Here is a 20,000-nt window from a genome sequence, read left to right on the forward strand (position 1 = left end):
TTCATTACTGGATGAATCAGAGTTTTTGAACGAATTTGTTGAATGGATGATTCAATGACTCACTCATAAAGACTTCACTTGCTTCATTACTGGATGAATCAGCGTTTTTGAGCGAATCTCTTGAGTGAATGATTCAATGACTCACTCATAAAGACTTCACTTGCTTCATTACTGGATGAATCAGAGTTTTTGAACGAATTTGTTGAATGGATGATTCAATGACTCACTCATAAAGACTTCACTTGCTTCATTACTGGATGAATCAGAGTTTTTGAACAAATTTGTTGAATGGATGATTCAATGACTCACTCATAAAGACTTCACTTGCTTCATTACTGGATGAATCAGAGTTTTTGAACGAATTTGTTGAATGGATGATTCAATGACTCACTCATAAAGACTTCACTTGCTTCATTACTGGATGAATCAGAGTTTTTGAACGAATTTGTTGAATGGATGATTCAATGACTCACTCATAAAGACTTCACTTGTTTCATTACTGGATGAATCAGAGTTTTTGAACGAATTTGTTGAATGGATGATTCAATGACTCACTCAAAGACTTCACTTGCTTCATTACTGGATGAATCAGAGTTTTTGAACGAATATGTTGAATGGATGATTCAATGACTCACTCATAAAGACTTCACTTGCTTCATTACTGAATGAATCAGAGTTTTTGAACGAATTTGTTGAATGGATGATTCAATGACTCACTCATAAAGACTTCACTTGCTTCATTACTGGATGAATCAGAGTTTTTGAGTGAATCTCTTGAGTGAATGATTCAATGACTCACTCATAAAGACTTCACTTGCTTCATTACTGGATGAATCAGAGTTTTTGAACGAATTTGTTGAATGGATGATTCAATGACTCACTCATAAAGACTTCACTTGCTTCATTACTGAATGAATCAGAGTTTTTGAACGAATTTGTTGAATGGATGATTCAATGACTCACTCATAAAGACTTCACTTGCTTCATTACTGGATGAATCAGAGTTTTTGAACGAATTTGTTGAATGGATGATTCAATGACTCACTCATAAAGACTTCACTTGCTTCATTACTGGATGAATCAGAGTTTTTGAACGAATTTGTTGAATGGATGATTCAATGACTCACTCATAAAGACTTCACTTGCTTCATTACTGGATGAATCAGCGTTTTTGAGCGAATCTCTTGAGTGAATGATTCAATGACTCACTCATAAAGACTTCACTTGTTTCATTACTGGATGAATCAGAGTTTTTGAACGAATTTGTTGAATGGATGATTCAATGACTCACTCATACAGACTTCACTTGCTTCATTACTGGATGAATCAGAGTTTTTGAACGAATTTGTTGAATGGATGATTCAATGACTCACTCATAAAGACTTCACTTGCTTCATTACTGGATGAATCAGAGTTTTTGAACAAATTTGTTGAATGGATGATTCAATGACTCACTCATAAAGACTTCACTTGCTTCATTACTGGATGAATCAGAGTTTTTGAACGAATTTGTTGAATGGATGATTCAATGACTCACTCATAAAGACTTCACTTGCTTCATTACTGAATGAATCAGAGTTTTTGAACGAATTTGTTGAATGGATGATTCAATGACTCACTCATAAAGACTTCACTTGTTTCATTACTGGATCAATCAGCGTTATTGAACGAATACCTTGAATGAATGATTCAATGACTCACTCATAAAAGGTGTTCGACTTGAAGCGGCGCTGCGCAGACCGATCAGTGTTTGACATCAAAGTACTGTGAGAGTGATTCATCCGGAGCGTCTGCTCTCTAATCGCTCTCGCGGTATTTTGAGGCTAAACGCCGATCGGTCTGCAGTCGAACAACCACGCCAACATCACTCACCGCAATAAACACCTCCTTCTCCGTAGGGACTCCGACTGGACGCCATCCGTTCGTAGCCTGGCGCCGGCTGACTTTCCTCTGGTGTTTGGCACTTGCTGAACTAGCTGTGGGTTGCTTGGATAACCTGGTGTGGCCCATCGTGAGCGAGCCGTTGGATGGCTTGGGGTTTTGAGGGCATTTTTTGCCCACTTTAAGCCTGACTTCAGCCTGCCTGCGGTCCGACATCGAGGACAGGAGCCGCGGGTCCAGCGGGGGGGGCCGGTTCACCCGGGGCATGCTGGGACATCCCGAGAGCGGGGGGGACCGGTTCACCCGGGGCATGCTGGGACATCCCGAGAGCGGGGGGGACCGGTTCACTCGGGGCATGCTGGGACATCCCGAGAGCGGGGGGGACCGGTTCACCCGGGGCATGCTGGGACATCCCGAGAGCGGGGGGGACCGGTTCACTCGGGGCATGCTGGGACATCCAGAGAGAGGCAGGGTCGGAGGAACCAGGAGCGAGCGGCTGTGCTCATCTTGAGACAAGGAGAAGCCTTCTGGAACAGCACAATGAAACACATGATTACTACAGGTGTGACGCTGCACAGCAATGACAGACAGGTATGGCTAGTTAACCCTTGTGCATCAATTAAAAAAAACTGTCATAAAAGTTTGAAGCTTGGGAGCACAGACTTAAGTTTGGTCTCATTTTAAAGAAGATTGGCAGATTATTGTTGAAGTAAAAAAACGTTTTAAAAGTGAAACAAAAAAAAAAGTTTAAGTTTATGATTTATGAACAATATTTTAGGAAACATGTTGAACTATAAAACTTCTAGAAAAATTAAAGCTATAAATCTAAACAAGTCGTGTTCCAAATTTGAGGTTGATATCTCAAAAAATTAGCTTTCAGTCAGATTTAGTTCTGGCGCAGTATAATAATATAGGGGTGGTCGGGTATAAGGTAGGGGTGTCACAATATAGTTCTGGCGCAGTATAATAATATAGGGGTGGTCGGGTATAAGGTAGGGGTGTCACAATATAGTTCTGGCGCAGTATAATAATATAGGGGTGGTCGGGTATAAGGTAGGGGTGTCACAATATAGTTCTGGCGCAGTATAATAATATAGGGGTGGTCGGGTATAAGGTAGGGGTGTCACAATATAGTTCTGGCGCAGTATAATAATATAGGGGTGGTCGGGTATAAGGTAGGGGTGTCACAATATAGTTCTGGCGCAGTATAATAATATAGGGGTGGTCGGGTATAAGGTAGGGGTGTCACAATATAGTTCTGGCGCAGTATAATAATATAGGGGTGGTCGGGTATAAGGTAGGGGTGTCACAATATAGTTCTGGCGCAGTATAATAATATAGGGGTGGTCGGGTATAAGGTAGGGGTGTCACAATATAGTTCTGGCGCAGTATAATAATATAGGGGTGGTCGGGTATAAGGTAGGGGTGTCACAATATAGTTCTGGCGCAGTATAATAATATAGGGGTGGTCGGGTATAAGGTAGGGGTGTCACAATATAGTTCTGGCGCAGTATAATAATATAGGGGTGGTCGGGTATAAGGTAGGGGTGTCACAATATAGTTCTGGCGCAGTATAATAATATAGGGGTGGTCGGGTATAAGGTAGGGGTGTCACAATATAGTTCTGGCGCAGTATAATAATATAGGGGTGGTCGGGTATAAGGTAGGGGTGTCACAATTTAGTTCTGGCGCAGTATAATAATATAGGGGTGGTCGGGTATAAGGTAGGGGTGTCACAATATAGTTCTGGCGCAGTATAATAATATAGGGGTGGTCGGGTATAAGGTAGGGGTGTCACAATTTAGTTCTGGCGCAGTATAATAATATAGGGGTGGTCGGGTATAAGGTAGGGGTGTCACAATTTAGTTCTGGCGCAGTATAATAATATAGGGGTGGTCGGGTATAAGGTAGGGGTGTCACAATATAGTTCTGGCGCAGTATAATAATATAGGGGTGGTCGGGTATAAGGTAGGGGTGTCACAATATAGTTCTGGCGCAGTATAATAATATAGGGGTGGTCGGGTATAAGGTAGGGGTGTCACAATATAGTTCTGGCGCAGTATAATAATATAGGGGTGGTCGGGTATAAGGTAGGGGTGTCACAATATAGTTCTGGCGCAGTATAATAATATAGGGGTGGTCGGGTATAAGGTAGGGGTGTCACAATTTAGTTCTGGCGCAGTATAATAATATAGGGGTGGTCGGGTATAAGGTAGGGGTGTCACAATTTAGTTCTGGCGCAGTATAATAATATAGGGGTGGTCGGGTATAAGGTAGGGGTGTCACAATATAGTTCTGGCGCAGTATAATAATATAGGGGTGGTCGGGTATAAGGTAGGGGTGTCACAATTTAGTTCTGGCGCAGTATAATAATATAGGGGTGGTCGGGTATAAGGTAGGGGTGTCACAATTTAGTTCTGGCGCAGTATAATAATATAGGGGTGGTCGGGTATAAGGTAGGGGTGTCACAATTTAGTTCTGGCGCAGTATAATAATATAGGGGTGGTCGGGTATAAGGTAGGGGTGTCACAATTTAGTTCTGGCGCAGTATAATAATATAGGGGTGGTCGGGTATAAGGTAGGGGTGTCACAATTTAGTTCTGGCGCAGTATAATAATATAGGGGTGGTCGGGTATAAGGTAGGGGTGTCACAATATAGTTCTGGCGCAGTATAATAATATAGGGGTGGTCGGGTATAAGGTAGGGGTGTCACAATTTAGTTCTGGCGCAGTATAATAATATAGGGGTGGTCGGGTATAAGGTAGGGGTGTCACAATTTAGTTCTGGCGCAGTATAATAATATAGGGGTGGTCGGGTATAAGGTAGGGGTGTCACAATTTAGTTCTGGCGCAGTATAATAATATAGGGGTGGTCGGGTATAAGGTAGGGGTGTCACAATTTAGTTCTGGCGCAGTATAATAATATAGGGGTGGTCGGGTATAAGGTAGGGGTGTCACAATTTAGTTCTGGCGCAGTATAATAATATAGGGGTGGTCGGGTATAAGGTAGGGGTGTCACAATTTAGTTCTGGCGCAGTATAATAATATAGGGGTGGTCGGGTATAAGGTAGGGGTGTCACAATTTAGTTCTGGCGCAGTATAATAATATAGGGGTGGTCGGGTATAAGGTAGGGGTGTCACAATTTAGTTCTGGCGCAGTATAATAATATAGGGGTGGTCGGGTATAAGGTAGGGGTGTCACAATATAGTTCTGGCGCAGTATAATAATATAGGGGTGGTCGGGTATAAGGTAGGGGTGTCACAATATAGTTCTGGCGCAGTATAATAATATAGGGGTGGTCGGGTATAAGGTAGGGGTGTCACAATTTAGTTCTGGCGCAGTATAATAATATAGGGGTGGTCGGGTATAAGGTAGGGGTGTCACAATTTAGTTCTGGCGCAGTATAATAATATAGGGGTGGTCGGGTATAAGGTAGGGGTGTCACAATTTAGTTCTGGCGCAGTATAATAATATAGGGGTGGTCGGGTATAAGGTAGGGGTGTCACAATTTAGTTCTGGCGCAGTATAATAATATAGGGGTGGTCGGGTATAAGGTAGGGGTGTCACAATTTAGTTCTGGCGCAGTATAATAATATAGGGGTGGTCGGGTATAAGGTAGGGGTGTCACAATTTAGTTCTGGCGCAGTATAATAATATAGGGGTGGTCGGGTATAAGGTAGGGGTGTCACAATTTAGTTCTGGCGCAGTATAATAATATAGGGGTGGTCGGGTATAAGGTAGGGGTGTCACAATTTAGTTCTGGCGCAGTATAATAATATAGGGGTGGTCGGGTATAAGGTAGGGGTGTCACAATTTAGTTCTGGCGCAGTATAATAATATAGGGGTGGTCGGGTATAAGGTAGGGGTGTCACAATTTAGTTCTGGCGCAGTATAATAATATAGGGGTGGTCGGGTATAAGGTAGGGGTGTCACAATTTAGTTCTGGCGCAGTATAATAATATAGGGGTGGTCGGGTATAAGGTAGGGGTGTCACAATTTAGTTCTGGCGCAGTATAATAATATAGGGGTGGTCGGGTATAAGGTAGGGGTGTCACAATATAGTTCTGGCGCAGTATAATAATATAGGGGTGGTCGGGTATAAGGTAGGGGTGTCACAATATAGTTCTGGCGCAGTATAATAATATAGGGGTGGTCGGGTATAAGGTAGGGGTGTCACAATTTAGTTCTGGCGCAGTATAATAATATAGGGGTGGTCGGGTATAAGGTAGGGGTGTCACAATTTAGTTCTGGCGCAGTATAATAATATAGGGGTGGTCGGGTATAAGGTAGGGGTGTCACAATATAGTTCTGGCGCAGTATAATAATATAGGGGTGGTCGGGTATAAGGTAGGGGTGTCACAATTTAGTTCTGGCGCAGTATAATAATATAGGGGTGGTCGGGTATAAGGTAGGGGTGTCACAATATAGTTCTGGCGCAGTATAATAATATAGGGGTGGTCGGGTATAAGGTAGGGGTGTCACAATTTAGTTCTGGCGCAGTATAATAATATAGGGGTGGTCGGGTATAAGGTAGGGGTGTCACAATATAGTTCTGGCGCAGTATAATAATATAGGGGTGGTCGGGTATAAGGTAGGGGTGTCACAATTTAGTTCTGGCGCAGTATAATAATATAGGGGTGGTCGGGTATAAGGTAGGGGTGTCACAATATAGTTCTGGCGCAGTATAATAATATAGGGGTGGTCGGGTATAAGGTAGGGGTGTCACAATATAGTTCTGGCGCAGTATAATAATATAGGGGTGGTCGGGTATAAGGTAGGGGTGTCACAATATAGTTCTGGCGCAGTATAATAATATAGGGGTGGTCGGGTATAAGGTAGGGGTGTCACAATATAGTTCTGGCGCAGTATAATAATATAGGGGTGGTCGGGTATAAGGTAGGGGTGTCACAATTTAGTTCTGGCGCAGTATAATAATATAGGGGTGGTCGGGTATAAGGTAGGGGTGTCACAATATAGTTCTGGCGCAGTATAATAATATAGGGGTGGTCGGGTATAAGGTAGGGGTGTCACAATATAGTTCTGGCGCAGTATAATAATATAGGGGTGGTCGGGTATAAGGTAGGGGTGTCACAATATAGTTCTGGCGCAGTATAATAATATAGGGGTGGTCGGGTATAAGGTAGGGGTGTCACAATATAGTTCTGGCGCAGTATAATAATATAGGGGTGGTCGGGTATAAGGTAGGGGTGTCACAATATATCGCAAAACAAAAATGCAAAAATGTGTATCGCGGATAGTGACAATATATATTGAGTTTTAGTGTCAGTACTACATTAAACTACTATAATGTTGAATATAATGTATAATAATGCAATGGGAGGGTATTTGTGGGTCCTGATAATGCCTATGTTACCAGTAAAAAGTGGCTTACATTATTTTAAATATATCTAGTCAGTGAAAGAGTGCAAACAGATTCATATGAAATAATTCTGTTTTCAGCTTCAGAATCATGAATATTGTTATTCTGGTGTCACTATTGTCCTGTGCTTTGGGTTTCCAGCACCTAGTCCAAGCCTATTCATTTACAACCACAACAATGTAATACCAAATCTAGCATTTAATCAACAGTATATTATTTGTTAACCATATATAATATGTCTTGGAGTATCGTGATATGTATCGAATCGTGAGTTCAGTGTCGTGATATGTATCGAATCGTGAGTTCAGTGTCGTGATATGTAACGTATCGTGAGTTCAGTGTCGTGATATGTATCGAATCGTGAGTTCAGTGTCGTGATATGTATCGAATCGTGAGTTCAGTGTCGTGATATGTATCGAATCGTGAGTTCAGTGTCGTGATATGTATCGTATCATGAGTGCAGTGTCGTGATATGTATCGTATCGCGAGTTCAGTGTCGTGATATGTATCGTATCGTGAGTTCAGTGTCGTGATATGTATCGAATCGTGAGTTCAGTGTCGTGATATGTATCGAATCGTGACGTGATATGTATCGAATCGTGAGTTCAGTGTCGTGATATGTATCGTATCGTGAGTTCAGTGTCGTGATATGTATCGAATCGTGAGTTCAGTGTCGTGATATGTATCGTATCGTGAGTTCAGTGTCGTGATATGTATCGTATCGTGAGTTCAGTGTCGTGATATGTATCGAATCGTGAGTTCAGTGTCGTGATATGTATCGTATCGTGAGTTCAGTGTCGTGATATGTAACGTATCGTGAGTTCAGTGTCGTGATATGTATCGAATCGTGAGTTCAGTGTCGTGATATGTATCGAATCGTGAGTTCAGTGTCGTGATATGTATCGAATCGTGAGTTCAGTGTCGTGATATGTATCGTATCGTGAGTTCAGTGTCGTGATATGTATCGTATCGTGAGTTCAGTGTCGTGATATGTATCGTATCGTGAGTTCAGTGTCGTGATATGTAACGTATCGTGAGTTCAGTGTCGTGATATGTATCGAATCGTGAGTTCAGTGTCGTGATATGTATCGAATCGTGAGTTCGGTGTCGTGATATGTATCGAATCGTGAGTTCGGTGTCGTGATATGTATCGAATCGTGAGTTCGGTGTCGTGATATGTAACGTATCGTGAGTTCAGTGTCGTGATATGTATCGAATCGTGAGTTCAGTGTCGTGATATGTATCGTATCGTGAGTTCAGTGTCGTGATATGTATCGAATCGTGAGTTCAGTGTCGTGATATGTATCGTATCGTGAGTTCAGTGTCGTGATATGTATCATATTGTGAGTTCAGTGTCGTGATATGTATCGAATCGTGAGTTCAGTATCGTGATATGTATCGAATCGTGAGTTCAGTGTAGTGATATGTAACTAATCGTGAGTTCAGTGTAGTGATATGTATCGAATCGTGAGTTCAGTGTCGTGATATGTATCGTATCGTGAGTTCAGTGTCGTGATATGTATCGTATCGTGAGTTCAGTGTCGTGATATGTATCGAATCGTGAGTTCAGTGTCGTGATATGTATCGAATCGTGACGTGATATGTATCGAATCGTGAGTTCAGTGTCGTGATATGTATCGTATCGTGAGTTCAGTGTCGTGATATGTATCGTATCGTGAGTTCAGTGTCGTGATATGTATCGTATCGTGAGTTCAGTGTCGTGATATGTATCGAATCGTGAGTTCGGTGTCGTGATATGTATCGAATCGTGAGTTCGGTGTCGTGATATGTATCGAATCGTGAGTTCGGTGTCGTGATATGTAACGTATCGTGAGTTCAGTGTCGTGATATGTATCGAATCGTGAGTTCAGTGTCGTGATATGTATCTTATCGTGAGTTCAGTGTCGTGATATGTATCGTATCGTGAGTTCAGTGTCGTGATATGTAACGTATCGTGAGTTCAGTGTCGTGATATGTATCGTATCGTGAGTTCAGTGTCGTGATATGTATCGAATCGTGAGTTCAGTGTCGTGATATGTATCGTATCGTGAGTTCAGTGTCGTGATATGTATCGAATCGTGAGTTCAGTGTCGTGATATGTATCGTATCGTGAGTTCAGTGTCGTGATATGTATCGAATCGTGAGTTCAGTGTCGTGATATGTATCGTATCGTGAGTTCAGTGTCGTGATATGTAACGTATCGTGAGTTCAGTGTCGTGATATGTATCGTATCGTGAGTTCAGTGTCGTGATATGTAACGTATCGTGAGTTCAGTGTCGTGATATGTATCGAATCGTGAGTTCAGTGTCGTGATATGTATCGTATCGTGAGTTCAGTGTCGTGATATGTATCGTATCGTGAGTTCAGTGTCGTGATATGTATCGAATCGTGAGTTCAGTGTCGTGATATGTATCGTATCGTGAGTTCAGTGTCGTGATATGTATCGTATCGTGAGTTCAGTGTCGTGATATGTATCGTATCGTGAGTTCAGTGTCGTGATATGTATCGTATCGTGAGTTCAGTGTCGTGATATGTATCGAATCGTGAGTTCAGTGTCGTGATATGTATCGTATCGTGAGTTCAGTGTCGTGATATGTATCGTATCGTGAGTTCAGTGTCGTGATATGTATCGTATCGTGAGTTCAGTGTCGTGATATGTATCGTATCGTGAGTTCAGTGTCGTGATATGTATCGAATCGTGAGTTCAGTGTCGTGATATGTAACGTATCGTGAGTTCAGTGTCGTGATATGTATCGTATCGTGAGTTCAGTGTCGTGATATGTATCGAATCGTGAGTTCAGTGTCGTGATATGTATCGAATCGTGAGTTCAGTGTCGTGATATGTATCGTATCGTGAGTTCAGTGTCGTGATATGTAACGTATCGTGAGTTCAGTGTCGTGATATGTATCGTATCGTGAGTTCAGTGTCGTGATATGTAACGTATCGTGAGTTCAGTGTCGTGATATGTATCGAATCGTGAGTTCAGTGTCGTGATATGTATCGTATCGTGAGTTCAGTGTCGTGATATGTATCGTATCGTGAGTTCAGTGTCGTGATATGTAACGTATCGTGAGTTCAGTGTCGTGATATGTAACGTATCGTGAGTTCAGTGTCGTGATATGTATCGTATCGTGAGTTCAGTGTCGTGATATGTATCGAATCGTGAGTTCAGTGTCGTGATATGTATCGTATCGTGAGTTCAGTGTCGTGATATGTAACGTATCGTGAGTTCAGTGTCGTGATATGTATCGTATCGTGAGTTCAGTGTCGTGATATGTAACGTATCGTGAGTTCAGTGTCGTGATATGTATCGAATCGTGAGTTCAGTGTCGTGATATGTAACGTATCGTGAGTTCAGTGTCGTGATATGTATCGAATCGTGAGTTCAGTGTCGTGATATGCAACGTATCGTGAGTTCAGTGTCGTGATATGTATCGAATCGTGAGTTCAGTGTCGTGATATGTAACGTATCGTGAGTTCAGTGTCGTGATATGTAACGTATCGTGAGTTCAGTGTCGTGATATGTAACGTATCGTGAGTTCAGTGTCGTGATATGTAACGTATCGTGAGTTCAGTGTCGTGATATGTAACGTATCGTGAGTTCAGTGCCGTGATATGTATCGAATCGTGAGTTCAGTGTCGTGATATGTATCGAATCGTGAGTTCAGTGTCGTGATATGTATCGTATCGTGAGTTCAGTGTCGTGATATGTAACGTATCGTGAGTTCAGTGTCGTGATATGTAACGTATCGTGAGTTCAGTGCCGTGATATGTATCGAATCGTGAGTTCAGTGTCGTGATATGTATCGAATCGTGAGTTCAGTGTCGTGATATGTATCGAATCGTGAGTTCAGTGTCGTGATATGTAACGTATCGTGAGTTCAGTGTCGTGATATGTAACGTATCGTGAGTTCAGTGTCGTGATATGTATCGAATCGTGAGTTCAGTGTCGTGATATGTATCGAATCGTGAGTTCAGTGTCGTGATATGTATCGAATCATGAGTTCAGTGTCGTGATATGTATCGTATCGTGAGTTCAGTGTCGTGATATGTATCGAATCGTGAGTTCAGTGTCGTGATATGTATCGAATCGTGAGTTCAGTGTCGTGATATGTATCGAATCGTGAGTTCAGTGTCGTGATATGTATCGTATCGTGAGTTCAGTGTCGTGATATGTATCGTATCGTGAGTTCAGTGTCGTGATATGTATCAAATCGTGAGTTCAGTGTCGTGATATGTATCGAATCGTGAGTTCAGTGTCGTGATATGTATCGAATCGTGAGTTCAGTGTCGTGATATGTATCGAATCGTGAGTTCAGTGTCGTGATATGTATCAAATCGTGAGTTCAGTGTCGTGATATGTATCGTATCGTGAGTTCAGTGTCGTGATATGTATCGAATCGTGAGTTCAGTGTCGTGATATGTATCGAATCGTGAGTTCAGTGTCGTGATATGTATCGAATCGTGAGTTCAGTGTCGTGATATGTATCAAATCGTGAGTTCAGTGTCGTGATATGTATCAAATCGTGAGTTCAGTGTCGTGATATGTATCGAATCGTGAGTTCAGTGTCGTGATATGTATCGTATCGTGAGTTCAGTGTCGTGATATGTATCAAATCGTGAGTTCAGTGTCGTGATATGTATCGTATCGTGAGTTCAGTGTCGTGATATGTATCGAATCGTGAGTTCAGTGTCGTGATATGTATCGAATCGTGAGTTCAGTGTCGTGATATGTATCGAATCGTGAGTTCAGTGTCGTGATATGTATCGTATCGTGAGTTCAGTGTCGTGATATGTAACGTATCGTGAGTTCAGTGTCGTGATATGTATCGAATCGTGAGTTCAGTGTCGTGATATGTATCGAATCGTGAGTTCAGTGTCGTGATATGTATCGTATCGTGAGTTCAGTGTCGTGATATGTAACGTATCGTGAGTTCAGTGCCGTGATATGTATCGAATCGTGAGTTCAGTGTCGTGATATGTATCGAATCGTGAGTTCAGTGTCGTGATATGTATCGTATCGTGAGTTCAGTGTCGTGATATGTATCGTATCGTGAGTTCAGTGCCGTGATATGTATCGAATCGTGAGTTCAGTGCCGTGATATGTATCGAATCGTGAGTTCAGTGTCGTGATATGTATCGAATCGTGAGTTCAGTGTCGTGATATGCAACGTATCGTGAGTTCAGTGTCGTGATATGTATCGAATCGTGAGTTCAGTGTCGTGATATGTAACGTATCGTGAGTTCAGTGTCGTGATATGTATCGAATCGTGAGTTCAGTGTCGTGATATGTAACGTATCGTGAGTTCAGTGTCGTGATATGTAACGTATCGTGAGTTCAGTGTCGTGATATGTAACGTATCGTGAGTTCAGTGTCGTGATATGTAACGTATCGTGAGTTCAGTGTCGTGATATGTAACGTATCGTGAGTTCAGTGCCGTGATATGTATCGAATCGTGAGTTCAGTGTCGTGATATGTATCGAATCGTGAGTTCAGTGTCGTGATATGTATCGTATCGTGAGTTCAGTGTCGTGATATGTAACGTATCGTGAGTTCAGTGTCGTGATATGTAACGTATCGTGAGTTCAGTGCCGTGATATGTATCGAATCGTGAGTTCAGTGTCGTGATATGTATCGAATCGTGAGTTCAGTGTCGTGATATGTATCGAATCGTGAGTTCAGTGTCGTGATATGTAACGTATCGTGAGTTCAGTGTCGTGATATGTAACGTATCGTGAGTTCAGTGTCGTGATATGTATCGAATCGTGAGTTCAGTGTCGTGATATGTATCGAATCGTGAGTTCAGTGTCGTGATATGTATCGTATCGTGAGTTCAGTGTCGTGATATGTATCGAATCGTGAGTTCAGTGTCGTGATATGTAACGTATCGTGAGTTCAGTGTCGTGATATGTAACGTATCGTGAGTTCAGTGTCGTGATATGTATCGTATCGTGAGTTCAGTGTCGTGATATGTATCGTATCGTGAGTTCAGTGTCGTGATATGTATCGTATCGTGAGTTCAGTGTCGTGATATGTATCGTATCGTGAGTTCAGTGTCGTGATATGTATCAAATCGTGAGTTCAGTGTCGTGATATGTATCGAATCGTGAGTTCAGTGTCGTGATATGTATCGAATCGTGAGTTCAGTGTCGTGATATGTATCAAATCGTGAGTTCAGTGTCGTGATATGTATCGTATCGTGAGTTCAGTGTCGTGATATGTATCGAATCGTGAGTTCAGTGTCGTGATATGTATCGAATCGTGAGTTCAGTGTCGTGATATGTATCGAATCGTGAGTTCAGTGTCGTGATATGTATCAAATCGTGAGTTCAGTGTCGTGATATGTATCAAATCGTGAGTTCAGTGTCGTGATATGTATCGAATCGTGAGTTCAGTGTCGTGATATGTATCGTATCGTGAGTTCAGTGTCGTGATATGTATCAAATCGTGAGTTCAGTGTCGTGATATGTATCGTATCGTGAGTTCAGTGTCGTGATATGTATCGAATCGTGAGTTCAGTGTCGTGATATGTATCGAATCGTGAGTTCAGTGTCGTGATATGTATCGAATCGTGAGTTCAGTGTCGTGATATGTATCAAATCGTGAGTTCAGTGTCGTGATATGTATCAAATCGTGAGTTCAGTGTCGTGATATGTATCGAATCGTGAGTTCAGTGTCGTGATATGTATCGTATCGTGAGTTCAGTGTCGTGATATGTATCAAATCGTGAGTTCAGTGTCGTGATATGTATCGTATCGTGAGTTCAGTGTCGTGATATGTATCGAATCGTGAGTTCAGTGTCGTGATATGTATCGAATCGTGAGTTCAGTGTCGTGATATGTATCGTATCATGAGTGCAGTGTCGTGATATGTATCGTATCGCGAGTTCAGTGTCGTGATATGTATCGTATCGTGAGTGCAGTGTCGTGATATGTATCGTATCGCGAGTTCAGTGTCGTAATATGTATCAAATCGTGAGTTCAGTATCGTGATATGTATCAAATCGTGAGTTCAGTGTCGTGATATGTATCGTATCGTGAGTTCAGTGTCGTGATATGTATCAAATCGTGAGTTCAGTGTCGTGATATGTATCGTATCGTGAGTGCAGTGTCGTGATATGTATCGTATCGTGAGTGCAGTGTCGTGATATGTATCAAATCGTGACAATTACACCCCTATTATTGATGATATTCATCAATGGTCATCATGATCTCTGACCTGTTTTGATGGGATGTCTGCAGTGTGAGCAGCTGGTGGGGAAGGAGCAGGTCCGGCTAGCGAAGGCGTATCGTCCGACTTCACAGCGGTAGCATCCCGACCCGACGGACCCGCAGAAGGGATGAGCAATCCCCGAGGAGGCTAGCAGCGCCGGTGCGCTCAAACCCGGCCCGGGGTGAGCGATGTGCACGAGGTACCCGGCGTAGCATGGATCCGCGCACACACACGGATGCGCGCTGAGCGTTAGCGCCGGATGCGCCGGAACCAGGTGTTTGATCCGCGACTCGTCCGGCTCCTGCGCGAGGAACAGCGCTAGCCGGTGGCAGTCCGGCGGACAGCAGCAGAACGCACTTAGCTCCGCCTCCACCGGCTCCTCCTTCACCACCGTCACCGGGTATCCCAGAATGCTCTGCGACTGGAAGCCCGGTTTAGCCGCCGCGTGACTCAGTTCTGACTCGTAGCTCCTGCTTTTACACACTTCACAAGCTCCGTCGGGATCGCGGCTGGTCTTCTTGGATGGCGTCTGTGCTTTGGATTTGCAGCGGTCCGGTTTGATCCTTCCAGTAGTTGAGCTAGTTAGCTTCATTAGTGCGGCGGCATTGAGTCCGGCTAGCCGCCTGGGAGCCGGAGCGTAGAGACTCGCGTCAGACTCGTCTTTCTTCCTCTTCTTTTGGCACGTCTCTGCCTTCGAGGTTCTTTTCGAGCAGGTCTTAGTAGTTGAGGCGCCATCGCCGTGTTTCTTCGCTAGTTTGGTGTCGGTTTTCTCGAGCAGCAGACTGTTAACCGCCTCTGCGTTTAGAGACGCTAGTCGGCGTTTACGTGGCTCGGGAGCTGAAGGTTTATCTTGCAATGACTTCTCTTTTTTGGGATCCACTTCTGGGATCAGTTCCTCCTGTCCGTCCAAACGCGTGAGCAAAACATGGCAGCTCAACGCCTCGCCGTCTGAAGCCGCGGCTCTTCCTCGTAGCGGGTACAGCTTACGCTTGCGCTCGCTCACAGTCTTAGCCTTTCCTCTCTTGCTCACGTGCTTCTTAGTTTCATCCATTTTCAGTGAACGTTTCTGACTTTCATGCTGCTCGCGATTCCTGGCCTTGACTTTCTTCGCCATTGATCGCGCAGGCCAGGCTCCGCCCACAGTTTCACCATGTGACCCGCCCTCCACGTGGTCCCGCCCCTCGCCACGACACTGGCCGAGGGAGCCTTTTTTCCGAGCGTGGGTCATAACATGCTTTCGGAGAAGACCTACGGGATCAAAAGGAATCTGAAATTAATATGACAATATTGATAAACAAGAGAGGAATATCTGCTTTTATAGCATGAAGAAACACCACATACAAGATGTGAACAAAACTTGCACTTCTGCATTTATCTTACACTTTCATCTAAAGCGACTTACAATAGAGAAACAAGCGATTCGTCACAGAGACATTATTCTTAAAGCTTTGCAAAGAAATTTGCTCATTAAGGCTGCAATTATTTAAAAAAAAAAACATTAAAACAGTGAAATATTATTAGAATGTAAAACAGCTGTTTTCTATGAGAAATATATAGTAAAGTGTAATTTTTTATATATAACACACAGCGGCTTCACGCTCTCACTTTTGGTGCTGTTTGTTTTTATTTACATGTTTGATTGTTAAAGGGGTGGTATAATGCCCTTTTCACAAGATGTAAAATAAGTCTCTGATGTCCAGAGTGTGTGTGTGAAGTTTTAGCTCTAAATACCCCACAGATATTTTTATATAGCATGTTAAAATTGTCACTTTTTGAGGGTGAGCAAAAACGCACCGTTTTTGTGCCTGTCCCTTTAAATGCAAATGAGCTGCTGCTCCCGGCACAGGGGGCGGAGCTTCAAGAGCTTGTGTGTGTGTGTTTGTGTTAGCAGCTGTATTACCTCACACACACACACTGAACATTTTAAAAACTTTTAGCCTTTTATGTTCAAACCGGAGTCAGACAATGATGGAGAGACTCAAGAAGAAGTGAAACATGTAGAAGCAACAGGACATTTCTGAACGGTTAGTTGATGGATTTATGAAGCTGATTAGCATATTCTGTCTTGATAATCTATAAATCGTGTTCTGAGGGCGGGGTTTATGTAAATTTGTGTAAATTTCAGATGTTGTTTATGCTCAAACAGCAACATTACACACAAACTAAAGTTAGAAAAGTGAAATCATTTTCACTTTTCACATTTACGGCCAGAACGACTGGTGCACACATACCGGTACACAAGTGATGGGGAGTCATTGCTCTCCAGAGCTGGAGTCTCCGCCGGTTAAACGCAGAGCGATCTCTCTCTCATCTCCCACAGTTACAGCTTACATTCCAGCAGATGCTAATCCTAGCATAGCCCTAGGCTACTCGCTTAGTGCTATACATTTAATACAAAGCAATTAACCGTAAGCAGTCCATATTATAGCTGGTGCTTTTAATCAGTCAGACCTAAAGGCTGCTCTCCCGAAAGAGATTAGATGTGCAACAAGCAGGACAAACACATCAGATACAGTTTACTCCAACATCAAGAACGGGTTCAGGTCCATATTATTATCCGTACTCCTGATTCCAGCTTACACCCCCCCCCCCGCAGGAGCGAAACTCAACCCATTATTACACCTGTTAAAGTATGGCCTGAAGGAGCGTCTGACAAACTGGGACATTTTTGAGGTTCAGGACTGGGAGAACACATCAAGGGTTTTTATTTACATTCTCCATAACTCTGTATTACAGTCATAATGTTTCCTTACGCAGCATCAGACCGTTGCTTCCACCGCCCGCCTTCTCTGCCGTCTGTGAATAGTGTTGTTTTTGTTTCTGATATAGTGTTTGTTAATCTGATATGCAACTGTAATCACTCCTTTCTTGGACTGGGCAAATGCCTTTTGTCCATTTATGCATGAACTGATTGTTTGTTCTTTACTGTTATTGTGAAGCGTCCTTGAGCTTGGGAAAGAAGCTAAATAAACATAAACAAGCCCCTTTCACACAGAGATTCCGGAAAATACACGGATAATGTGTCCCGGGATTGTTTAATTTTGGTTCATTGGTCCATAATCTGTGAGTGCGTTCACACACATCCCGTAAGATCCCGTCAGATCCCGTCAGATCCCGTAAGATCCCGTCAGATCCCGTAAGATCCCGTCAGATCCCGTCAGATCCCGTAAGATCCCGTCAGATTCCGTAAAATCCCGTCAGATCCCGTCAGATTCCGTAAGATCCCGTCAGATTGCGTAAGATCCCGTCAGATCCCGTAAGATCCCGTCAGATTCCGTAAGATCCCGTCAGATTCCGTAAGATCCCGTAAGATCCCATCAGATCCCGTAAGATCCCGTCAGATCCCGTAAGATCCCGTCAGATTCCGTAAGATCCCGTCAGATCCCGTCAGATCCCGTCAGATCCCGTAAGATCCCGTCAGATTCCGTAAGATCCCGTCAGATTCCGTAAGATCCTGTCAGATTCCGTAAGATCCCGTAAGATCCCGTAAGATCCCGTCAGATTCCGTAAGATCCCGTCAGATCCCGTAAGATTCCGTAAGATCCCGTCAGATCCCGTCAGATTCCGTAAGATCCCGTCAGATCCCGTCAGATCCCGTCAGATCCCGTCAGATTCCGTAAGATCCCGTCAGATCCCGTAAGATCCCGTCAGATTCCGTAAGATCCCGTCAGATCCCGTCAGATCCCGTAAGATCCCGTCAGATTCCGTAAGATCCCGTCAGATCCCGTCAGATTCCGTAAGATCCCGTAAGATTCCGTCAGATCCCGTAAGATCCCGTCAGATTCCGTAAGATCCCGTCAGATCCCGTCAGGATGTGCTGCAGAAAGGCGTGTCTGCTCTCCCGCTACGGCTCTGTCCGCTGAGGTCGTGCTCTGGGTGGATTGTTTGCGCACCGTCTTTAGTTTACTAATGATCTGCGCTCTCGATGTCGAGAAACACACTCGAGCGCTCGGTCGTACACTAACGCGTCGCGTCCCGCTCCACAAACCTAGCGAGCGCTCCCAGCTTCAGCTTCAGGATAGCAGGAGCTCCTGGTCTCGGCTTGGTTTCCTTCTTTCTTCGTTGATGACGAACACAAACTTTCTTCTAAGAGCGACACACACCCTCACGGCTTTGCTCACCCAGGGCGCGTGCCGGGACTGATCCCGTGTGTGTGTGTGTGTGTCACAGCACTGTGTTGATGATGTCAGGGTTGTCACCATCATCAGATGCTCCAGAAGCCCCGGATGACGGAGCGGGTTAAACTCTCCGTACAGGGTTAGCAGGAGTTAAAGCGTTAGTTCACCCAGAATGAAACTCTGTCAGTAATGACTCTCCCTCGTGTTGTTCAACCCCGCCAGACTCGCTCGTCTTCACAACACTAATGAAGATGTTGCTGATTAAATCTGAGAGCGGTCTCACTCCTCATAGGCTTCTCTGTTAATGAAACTTGCCGGCCCAGAAAAGTTAGTAAAGACAATGTTTAAAATAGTCCAGTGTCTACAGCGGCTCAACTTTACGTTTATCAGGCGACGAGAATACTGTTAGTGCGCAAAACAAACAAAAATCACGACTTTCTTCCCCTCTTCATCTTCTTCTGTGTGTCTCTGAGTGAGTTCAGTAGTGTACCAGCGCAGCGCTTCTGGGCTGTACGTCAGAACGCAGGCTCACGATTGGCCGACGCTGGTCATGTGTGTGATGCTGGCCAATAGTGAGCCTCCGTTCTGTTAAGAAGGTTCTACGTTCTCCGTAAGGTTTGCTAATTAATTTCATTGTATAATAGATGCAATGACAATAAAAGGAATTGATTGATTGATTTATTCCTGTGATCAAAGCTGCGTTTATTTGATAAAAAATACAGTTATAATAGTGAAATATTATTCTAATGTAAATCATCTGTTGTCTATGTGAATATATAATAAAGTGTAATTTATTCCTGTGATCAAAGCTGAATGTTCAGCATCATTACTCCAGTCTTCAGTGTCACATGATCCTTCAGAAATCACTCTAATATGAGGATCTGATGATCAAGAAACATTTATGATTATCATCAGTGTTGAAAACAGTTTCATATTTCTGTGGAAACTGTGATACATTTTATTTCTCAGGATTCTTTCAGTTCAAAAGAACAGCATTTATTTGAAATATAATCTTTTGTAACTTTATAAATGTCTTTACTGTCACTTTTGATCACTTTAATGCGTCCTTGATGAATAAAAGTATTGATTTATTTTTCAGACTTAAGAACGGCAGTTTATCATTTTAGCAGCACAGCTGTTTTATCACTGATAATAATCATAAATGTTTCTTGATCATCAGATTTCTGAAGGGTCATGTGACACTGAAGACTGGAGTAATGATGCTGAAAATAATAATAATAATATTTTATAAATGTAACTAGAGTGAGTAAGAGCTCAGAGCTTCGGCAGAGAGGATTATCCGTGATGATTAAATCTCTCTCTGTTCATCACACAGATCATAATCCAGATTCCGTTATGATTGATTACTTCTGAAGTTTGACATCAAGGCACTTTTGTTGTCTGAAA

The 20,000-nt window shown here is 43.2% G+C and overlaps 1 protein-coding gene across 1 annotated transcript in view; it reads right to left on the reverse strand.

Moving 5' to 3' along the window:
• Window positions 1–20,000, reverse strand: part of LOC307168203 (bromo adjacent homology domain-containing 1 protein) — a 27,786-nt gene that overhangs the window by 7,090 nt on the left and 696 nt on the right. The window contains exons 2-3 of the mRNA XM_079887886.1: window positions 14,482–15,723; window positions 1,873–2,408 (exon numbers count right to left, since the gene is read on the reverse strand). Coding sequence (XP_079744012.1) covers window positions 1,873–2,408; window positions 14,482–15,703 — 1,758 coding nt within the window. The 5' untranslated portion in view covers window positions 15,704–15,723. The remainder of the gene's footprint in view (window positions 1–1,872; window positions 2,409–14,481; window positions 15,724–20,000) is intronic.

This window comes from Squalius cephalus (genome assembly GCF_949319135.1).
Source record: "Squalius cephalus genome assembly, chromosome: 12".
NCBI classification, from domain to species: domain Eukaryota; kingdom Metazoa; phylum Chordata; class Actinopteri; order Cypriniformes; family Leuciscidae; genus Squalius; species Squalius cephalus.